General features: G+C 37.4%; 1 protein-coding gene across 4 annotated transcripts in view; it reads left to right on the forward strand.

Moving 5' to 3' along the window:
- The first annotated feature begins 618 nt into the window (after positions 1 to 618).
- Positions 619 to 10,010, forward strand: part of F8 (coagulation factor VIII) — a 66,759-nt gene continuing 57,367 nt past the window's right edge. For all 4 annotated transcript variants that reach the window (XR_007344883.1, XM_048796815.1, XM_048796817.1 and 1 more), the window contains exon 1: positions 619 to 981. Coding sequence is in view for 3 of the 4 variants with exons in the window: in XM_048796815.1 (XP_048652772.1) it covers positions 836 to 981 (146 nt within the window). In the remaining variant the exon portion in view is untranslated. The remainder of the gene's footprint in view (positions 982 to 10,010) is intronic.

A 10,010-nucleotide genomic window follows, 5' to 3' on the forward strand; every position in this document is an offset into this window, starting at 1 on the left:
CAAGTTACAGGATTTTACCTAAGAAGGTAAGAAGCCATTGGAGGATTCTCAGCACAGAATTCACATGACCCACTTCATAGTTTTAAAGTCACTTGTGTTGTACACAGTGGTGCACATCTGTAATCAGCTTGGGAGGCTGAGGCAGGAATATTGCAAGTTCAAAACCAGCCTCAGCAACTTAGCAAGGCCCTAAGCAATTTAGCAAGACTCTGCCTCAAAATTAAAAACAAAAACCCTGGGGATGTAGGTCAGTGCTAAACTGTCCCTGGTTCAGTCCCCAGTACACACACACACACACACACACACACACACACAATCACATTGTGGGAGTTACACAAGACCCAAGGGTGAAAGCAGAGTAACTAATATGAGAGTCGAGAACCTTTCACATCCTGAAACTTCTCTTGTTGCTGCCCCTAAGGAACAGAGTCAGAGTAGACCAGGAAAATTAGTAGATATTAAAGCACCTCTTCACTGTGACCTCCCTCCTTCTTTTCCTTTCCTCCAAAATTCTAATTTACAGTAGACATTTCATGCCTCTACTGCCTTCAGAAGTGAATGGGTTAAGCATTAGCTCATGCACCCTTTTCCTACTCCAGTTTTTCCTGTGGCTGCTTCCCAATGCCCAAAAGGAAGCAATTCTGTCTGGTACTGCTTACTGTTCATGCTGCTGTCACATCCAGCAGATGAAGTCCCCTATATTTCTCTTCAAAACATTTGGGACTTTTCACAAAATCATAGAAAATTTACCTTCTTTCTCCTGGGAGCTAAAGATATTTTAGAGAACAGTTAGACTTTTATTTCTGCTGTTGAACATTTTCTAGCAATAAGAGCCATGCAAATAGAACTCTCTAGCTGCTTCTTTCTGTGCCTTTTACAATTCAGCTTTAGTGCCATCCGAAGATATTACCTGGGTGCTGTGGAACTCTCCTGGGACTATATGAAAAGTGACCTGCTCAGTGAGCTGCATGTTGACACAAGGTAAAGGCTATACCTATATTCCTACAGCATTATGGGGATGTGATTCTGGTTGGAGAAAGTTGCTGACCTCAAGTTAGGATGGCTATAATGCTTAGTTAAACCCTGATAAAAAACATTTCCAGGTAAGGTGTCATTTCTTTTCAGACATCTAACCTATTACTTGATGTTTTGTTCTGTTTTGCCCATTGCATCTCTGTCACATTCTGCAACTCTGAAATGTACAGAGTGTGGTAGAGAGACAAGCAGCAAAGGAAAAAGAACCAAACTTTCCTTGACCTACCCCAAACTTTCATAGGCAAAATCAGGACAATGAGATCCAATCAACTGAACTGAGTTTAATTTCCAGTTCTCTGATGTGTGTATGTGATATGCTTTTTCGTAATATTAGCTGTGATTTCAGAAGCTTTTCCTCTTTTGGAGGTTCTGGAGCATTTACTCATTTACTCTGAGGAAAGTAGATGATCTTTACAGTATTACATGCAGTCATTGGTTCATTCACATTTTTCTACCTCTTCTCCAGTCAGTTTTGGTTATATATGTTTTAGAAATAATAGAAAGCAATTTATTATCCCCAGATTTGATAATGTATTGGCATTGAGTTACATAACAGTCTCTGTGATTTTTTATTTTAGGTCGTAGGGATTAAACCCAGGGGCACTTTATCACTGAGTTACATCTTCACCCTTTTTAATATTAGCCATGATTTTATTTTGAGAAAGTATCTTGCTAAGTTGCTTAGAGATTTGCTAAGTTGCTGGGGCTGCCTTTGAACATAGATCCTCCTGCCTCAGCCTCCCAAATTGCTGGGATTATGGGCATGGACCACCAGGCCCATCAGTCTCTGTGATTTTGGTTGACCTATTCTGTGTCTGTAATATTACCTTTTCATTTCCTTATGATGTTTATTCTCATTCTGTCTTCAAAATTCTTCCAGAATTTTCGTGATTTTATTGGTCTTGCCAAGAACAATCTTTTGGGTTGATTTATCAATTCTTTTTTTCTTTATGTAGCTCATTCCTTTTTTCCAATTTCATTGGCTTTGTTTTGTTGTTTTACTTTTGCTTTACTGAGTGGAATGCTGGAATTATTTATTTTAAATTTTGTGTTTTTTCTTTAAATGTGTACTATAAGGATTTAAACACAATACATAATTTATGCTAATGTAAATACTAAATGTAGTCATGTTATACATTATCATCTTTCTTTTTGGTGGTGCTGAGGATTGAACCCAGGGCCTTGTGCAGGCGAGGCAAGCACTCTACCAACTGAGCTATAGCCCCAGCTCTAAATTATCATCTTTGTTTGATTTTCCGCATTCTCCTTACACACACCCCTTCTTGCCTATCCCAATCAGGCATCCCAAGATGATAATACACACCTACCCACCAGGGTTTTCTTTTCCAGTTTGTTTTATATAAGTGTGAACTTATACACACCTTTCCACTCACTTTGCACTATATCTTTGCACTCACTACCATATGTAGAGTGATGCTGCAACATTACTTTTTTTTTTTTAAAGCGAGTGAGAGAGAATTTTTTAATATTTATTGTTTAGTTTTCGGCGGACACAACATCTTTATTTGTATGTGGTGCTGAGGATCGAACCCAGCGCCACGCACATGCCAGGCAAGCGCGATACTGCTTGAGCCACATCCCCAGCCCTGCAACATTACTTTAATTGAATTATTTTTATTTCCACTGAGCTTAAGCAACTTCTAAAATGGAACTTGTTTATTATTTTTTTCTTTGGGCTCTTTAATTTTTTAATTAATTACAAGACCCCTCTTATTATTTCAAGTTTTAATTTGCTTCATGATTATTGCAATTTCCCAAGATCTATTATTTGTCTATTGCCCTTCGTTATAATTTTGCCAAAATGGCTTTAATTTTTATAGTCAACTATATATTTTCTTTCATATCTTCAAAGTTGGCTGTTTAAAAATGTCTTCCACACTTCAGTGTTGCAAATGTATTCTCCCAGATTTTCTTACAAGATTTTTACTGTTTTGCTTTTTACAACTCATTTGCTAATTATGTTATCTATAGGGAATAAGAGAGGCATCTGTATAGCTTTATTTTATCCATATCAATGACCTATTGTGATGGCATCATTTATAAAATAATTCAGCTTTACCATTAATTTGAAATAACACATTGATCTTATAAAAATTCTCACATAGCAATGTGTGTTTTTGGATTTATTATGCTATTTCATTGACCTACTATCATCTTGCTACACCACTACCATATAGAGGTGATTATAGTGGACCTCTAATATATCCTGATATCTGGTAAAAGCAACCTTTATTATTTACTTATTTATTTATTCATTGATTCAGGGATTACAGGCATGTGCCACTGTGCCAGGTAAATATCTTAAAGCTTTTTTTTGTGTGTGGAAAAATAAAATGCCTAAGAATAACTAAGAAAAGTACAAAATAAACAGTGCAGATTGCTTTCACAGTCAGCCCACTGGCACACACCTGTAGTACCAGAGATTAGGAAGGTTGAGGAAGGAGGATTGCAAGTTCAAGATCAGCCTCAGCAAGTTAGTGAGACCCTGTCTCAAAATAAAAATAGAAAGGTCTGGGTGTGTTCTTCAGTGGTAGAGTACCCCTGGGTTCAATCATTAGAACAAAAAAATTAACTTATTTATCAGATTAAAAAGACCCAAGAGCTGTTGTGATTCTAACTGAAATTTCATTAAATTTTCACATTAACTTTATTAATATATTTAAGTAATTTTGTTATTGCATCATGCCTATGCATTTATAAATCTGTTGCTATTGTTAATAAAATGGTTTTCTCCTATAATCCCACTTACTTGGGTGACTGAGGCAGGAGGATCACAAGTTCAAGGCCAGCCTAGGCAATTTACTAAGACTGTCTCAAAATAAAAAAGACTACGGATGTAGTTCAGTGGTAAAGCACTTGCCTAGGATGTGTGAAGCCCATTTTAATATTGGGTTGAACCCCCAGTTTTCATTTGTAAGTGCTTAGTACTAAAATAGAGAAAAGCTATTACTTTGTGCATATTCATCTTGTCCTAGTTCCAATACCATATTAATCATAATAATTTTAGCCTAATATTTGTGGGTATTCAATCATATCATTAATAAAATGAGACAGATTTTAGATCTTTCTAATGTTTATAACCAATTATTTCATGATCTTATCTGATAGAATTTATTAGAAAACATGAAAAACATTAGATAACAATAAACACAGCATTCCTGTGTGTCTCAGGGTTTCCCTTGAAATACTCTTAATATGTTGCTATTTAAAATAATAATTGCTGGGACTGGGGTTGTGGCTCAAGAGGTAGAGTGTTCACCTAGCATACGTAAAACACTGGGCTCGATTCTCAGCACCACAAAGTAATATGTTATTTTCTCTTTTATTGTTCCTTTGTTTCTGATGCTGAGGGCATTTAAAACTATACATCTTTTTCTGAAATTCCACTAGTTTGGGTAATAATCATGTTCTTTTTATCTTGACTGAGCAAAGAAATTATTGATTCATTATCTGTGTTGTCTTATTGGCATGTACCTATGCAATGTTCACACATTAATTTCTTTTTAAAAAAATATTTATTTTTTAGTTGTAGTTGGACACAATACCTTTATTTTATTTGTTTATTTTTATGTGGTGCTAAGGATTGAACCCAGGGCCATGCACGTGCTAGGTGGGTTCTCTACTGCTGAGCCACAACCCCAGCCCCCTCACACATTAATTTCTTAATGGAAAAAGTGAATGTGTCAACTATATTAGCTCTTGAAATGTTCACTTTTTGCATAAGAAATCTCACTATTTATTATTGAACAAAATAAAACAGACTGAGTCTGTATATATTCCTTTTTCAGCCCTTTTTTTTGGCTTAATAAGACTGCATTTATGTCTTGATGGACATTTTTGGCCATTATGAAGAATACTAGTACAGACATTCATATACAAATCTTTACATGAACATATGTTTTCATTTCTATTAGGCATATTCTTTAATAGTAGAGTTTTTAGGTCAAATGGTATTTCTTTATTTAATTGTCAGGAATTACCCAACTGTTTTGCAAAACAGCTGCACCATTTTACATTCCTACTAGTAGTGGATAAAGGTATCAGTTTCTCAACATCTTCACCAATAATCATTGCTGTTATTTTTATTTTAGCTAACCTAAAGGGGATAAAATGGTTTGGATTTAGATTTATCTGATTAATGATATCAAATATTTTAATGTATATATTGACCATTTGTGTACCTTCTTTGCAGAAATGTCTATTCACTCCTTTGCTTATCTTTTAATTAGATTATTTGTCTTTTAGGATTGACTTGTAAAAGTTCTTTATATATATTTTTTTCATTTTATTTGTTGTTTTTCGATATTCTTGATATATTACACCTTCATCAGATTATGATATGGAAATATTTTCCCCATTCAGTGAGTAGTCTTTTCACTGTCCTAATATTATCCTTTGAAACCAAAGTTTTTCACTGTGATGAAGTCAAATTTATATATTTTTCCCTTTGGTTGCTTGTACTTTTGGTGTCATATGTAAGAAATCAATGTCAAAGTTAAGGTCACAAATATTTCACTTACATTTTGTAAGAGTTTTATGTTTTTAGCTCCTATATTAAAGTCTTTGACCCACGTTGAGTTAAATTTTGTGGAATGTGTGAGGAATTTAATGGAGTAAACTCATTTGTTACCTAACTTTCTGTTGTTGTGTATGCAGTCACATGTATTTACCAAGAAAAAGTTGATCAAATTTTTATTTCAATAATACTAGTTTATGATCTTGATTATTTTGATACTGATTAACAGGATAAGCTGACTCTGGACACATCCTGAAAACTTCTGCCAAGGTTTGAAATAAACAGCTGGGGTAATTCAATTTTATATTATCTGTTCCTGCAGCTGCTGAGCTTCTTCTAAGCAAGGGTCAAGGAAAATAATAGGTTTTCCGATCAGTTTTAGATAAAATGTGAAAAAACAGTTCATGTCAGGGACAATTGTTGCTAAATATATTTGGCAGAATTTATATATTGAATCCCAAGGGAAACTCACAAACAAAAAGCTCACACAAGTTAGGAAGGAGCAAAACCTGTGAATCCTGGAATGTTTTAATCATTTACTGTGCAGATTACTCTGAAACTGAGACACGCAAATAAATCACGTATTTCTGATTCAGTGGAAAATATTTTCTAATGGAAAAGGTCTTAGGCTGGGAAGCTGTATATTGTTGTCCTGTTGATATAGGAATTTGTGGATACAGAAAAAGACAGACCTTCTCTCCAAAGAGAAGCGGCCTAGCTATTGGAATGCAAGAAATGCACAAGAACCTTTGAAATGAAAAAAAAAAAAAAAAAAAAGGCCATGCCCTTGCCTACAAAATGTAACATGAGGGCAATATGCAAGCGCTAGAAAAACTGGAGTGAAATTGTGTAACTCCATCCTGGCTCCATCTCTAGTTCCTTCTGTTCCTTCATAAATATTAACAGCCTACACCAAGAGGTTTCTGTTTCTCCTTCTGCAGATGGTCTGCATTTTCCTTTGAATGTATATTTCTTAAGTTACCTTGAAATGTGTTGCTCTCTTAAGATAGGAGAAAATCAGTACAGAAAGTCATTTGTCATGGCCTTGAGTTGGCAGAAGGGCTCCCCAAGCAACATGCTTTCTTGGGTGTCCTGCAAACTCCAGAATGGAGTAAAACGTGGGAGAGAAGAGAAGTAAGCATGAAGTCTGCACCACCTTTGCCCCATTCCTGTTAGCTGGTCCCCTTGAGAGAGGTCTGTGAAAACCGAGCATCCCCAAGGAGCTTTTCCAGCCAGTTTGCTGCTAGATCCCAGGAAGGGGTGTGAAGGGCTTCTTGCCTGACTATGGATTGTGCTTGCAGCAGTTTTTGCTTTATGTGTGTGGAGGCTGTCCTGCTCACCGTTGGAGAGATCTCTTCTGGATGTTACCTTTCTTAGAAGGAAATCTGCTTCATTTGTTGGGTTAGTCCTTTCTGCTTCAACTTTGACATCATCTGGGAGTCAGAGAGCCTCCCTCTGCAAGGTGTTGTCTGTGTCTGTCCCTGTGTTTTCAGGGATTCCCTACAGTTCCCATTGGGCATGACTCTTGCAGATACATGTAGCAAGATCTGCTGTCTGCAGTGTGATGCAATTTTTCTCCAAACTAGTGCAAAAATAATGTCTCCTCATCAGAGTATGGCGAGGGCTGCAACCCTGGGGACCTTCTGGTTGGTTCTGTTGGGGTGTGTGCCTAGCTGCATCTTTCTACTTACCACAGCATCTCCTCCAGGTTTGCATGATGGGAAGGTGACTGTGTAGCTCATGATACAGATCTTACAGAGTCACATTCACCCTTTTTATATAAAACATTTAAGTTTTCAGTATCTCTTAGCAGGTTTCTGTTAATCATATCTGCTAAGCTTTTGTGACAGCATCTTCACAAATTTATAGCTGGCAGTGAATTATCTGAAAGTAAACCAGATGAAAACATTTCCAGGCAACATTGTTCAAATATTCACAATTTGTATGCCTTCTTAAGTGATTTTATAGCTTTTGAAAAATGCAAATAGGAAAAAAATCATCAGTTTTTTTCTTCTTTCTTCCTTTTGCATGCAGGAAGTTTATTGGGGTAGGCAATCCACTGGAAGTAATGGAAACAGGATTGGATAGAGGGAGAAGTTGAATGGATGCAGTTTTATACACCCTCACATTGACCAGGAAAGGGACATTTCTTTGGGTGAAGTTGCTGACTTCAGACAAAGGTAGTTTCCTAAGGGGAACTCAGATGAAAGCCATCAGCTGTCAGCATTTCCAGCAGCTTGCCTCCCTCCTCTAGTATCCACTCTGGATTCCTCCCACTACCTTTCATTTTGTACTTCTGCTGGTTCAATTGGGTCACCTGATGAGGTGCCTGGTCATTGTGCCCTTCTCAGAACTTGGTTGCGCTTGCCCATTTATCATCCAAATTGGGCAATGGAGTACCAAGAGATATCCAAGTGAATGATCTTGGTTCCAAATGCATTCTTCTCTTTTCCTATTGTATAACACTTCCTGCCACTGCTCATAACAGTAAGTTACTCCTAGCCTTTTAAAAAACAGGGCTCCTAAGCCCTCAGAGCCCATATTTAGAGGCAGTTTCCCCAATGGGGTCAATGGGAGTAATGTTAATTTGAAGCTGCTCCTACTGACACCCCTCATTTCCCAGATCCATGTAATTTAGTTAGGAAAATAGCACTATATGATAGCCATTAAACTATGGAATATACTGCATCCTGGAAGATTGTGCCTTATTCTTACAGAATATTATCTCTAAACTGGTGTCTTGGCTATTCCTTCAACAAGCTATTCTACACTCTATCAGATGGGCAACGCAATTTTCCAGTAATATCGTATATGATTAGACTATTGGATCCCATGGTCATGTATTTCCTTGCTTTAAAATGGATTTCTTGGTGTGATGCAATGATAAAATGCAAGATCTTGTGCTAGTGGAAGGAAGGGCTTGGCTGGTGTTGATTACTTAGGCTCACCAAATGGCTAAATGTCGCTTTTCATGACTAAACACTCAACGTCACTCCAGGTGAACTGGGCTGCACAAAATAATCACACAGAGACAGAAATACCTTTTTCTTTGGGTCCTGTGATAGCTCCTCTTACCTTAGGGGTCCATGGAAAGAGAGAGAGTGAGTGCTGAACCCTTTTATTGGGGAGAAGCCATTCAAATGAGGCAAGGGGGAGGATTACAAGGGAACAGGTAGGTGAGGGTAGCTCAACCCCTGTGGCTGTGGCCTATTCCTGTGGCCACTCCCAGGGTCACACCTTATTATCCAAGCGAGGGAAAACACCTAGTCCCAAGTCCTGAGTCATGGCACTACCCAGCCAGACTACAGCAGATTCCCCGTGGTGTATCAATCAGGACTTAAAGGTGCATGCATTTGGAGTGGCTCCCCACAGCTGGATAGTTTCCTTGATGAATGATGACATGGGCTTGCTTTTGGACTCCATTGCTGGCAAGTTGGATATTCACAGCAACAATACCTAGATCAGCTTTGCCTGCATAGCCCATTATAGCCTCAGCAATGGCCCTTCATTCTTAGGTCCATTTTGCTAGAATTGAGGTAACAACAATAGAAGCCAGCAAACACTTGACTGGTTAAGGCATTCAGTGTACTTGGTTGTTCAGTGCCTTTTGTGTGGTGAATATTCTCTTGACTTATTCATTCTCTGTTGCCATCCTTTGTTTATGTAGATTCACGTTTCTGCCATGTCATTTTCTTTCTCTCTGAACAACTTCTTTGAATATTTCTTGCAAGATGGGTCTATTGGTAATATATTCCTCGAATTTTTATTTATCTAACAAAGTATTTCTTCTGAAGTTTTGAAGGATAACTTTATTTAGTATACAATCCTAGGTTGATGTAGGTAAAGTGTTTTCCTCCTGCTTTGACTTCTTACAAGAGTTTTTCTTTGATTTTTCTGAAGTTTGAATATTATATACCCAAATTCAGTTTTTATTTGTTTGTATTTATACTTCTTGTAAGTTTCCTGTATATGTGGTTTGATGTGTAGTATTAATCTGGGGAGATCAATTGCTTCTTGGTGTTGTTTCAAAACTTGGCCTCTATTTCTTTCTTTTCTCTTCTTCTGGTATTTACATTTGTATGTGTTATAGTTGTCCCACAGATTGTGGATATTCTGTTCTGCTTTTCCAGTAATTTTTCTTTCATTTTTGGAAGTTTCTATGATCATATCCTCAAGCTCAGAGATTCTTTCCTCTTCTATTCTATTAATGACCCCATCAAGCCACTTGTGGTGGCACACACCTGTAATCCCAGCATTTTGGGAGGCTGAGGCAGGAGGACCACAGTTCAAAGCCAGCCTCAGCAAAAGTGAGGCGCTAAGCAACTCATTGAGACCCTGTCTCTAAATAAAATACAAAATAGGGCTGGGGATGTGGCTCAGTGGTTCAGTGCCCCTGGGTTCAATCCTCAGTATCAAAAAAAAAAAAAAAAAAAAGGCA

The sequence above is a fragment of the Marmota marmota genome, unplaced genomic scaffold (assembly GCF_001458135.2).
Source record: "Marmota marmota marmota unplaced genomic scaffold, marMar, whole genome shotgun sequence".
Classification (NCBI taxonomy): domain Eukaryota; kingdom Metazoa; phylum Chordata; class Mammalia; order Rodentia; family Sciuridae; genus Marmota; species Marmota marmota.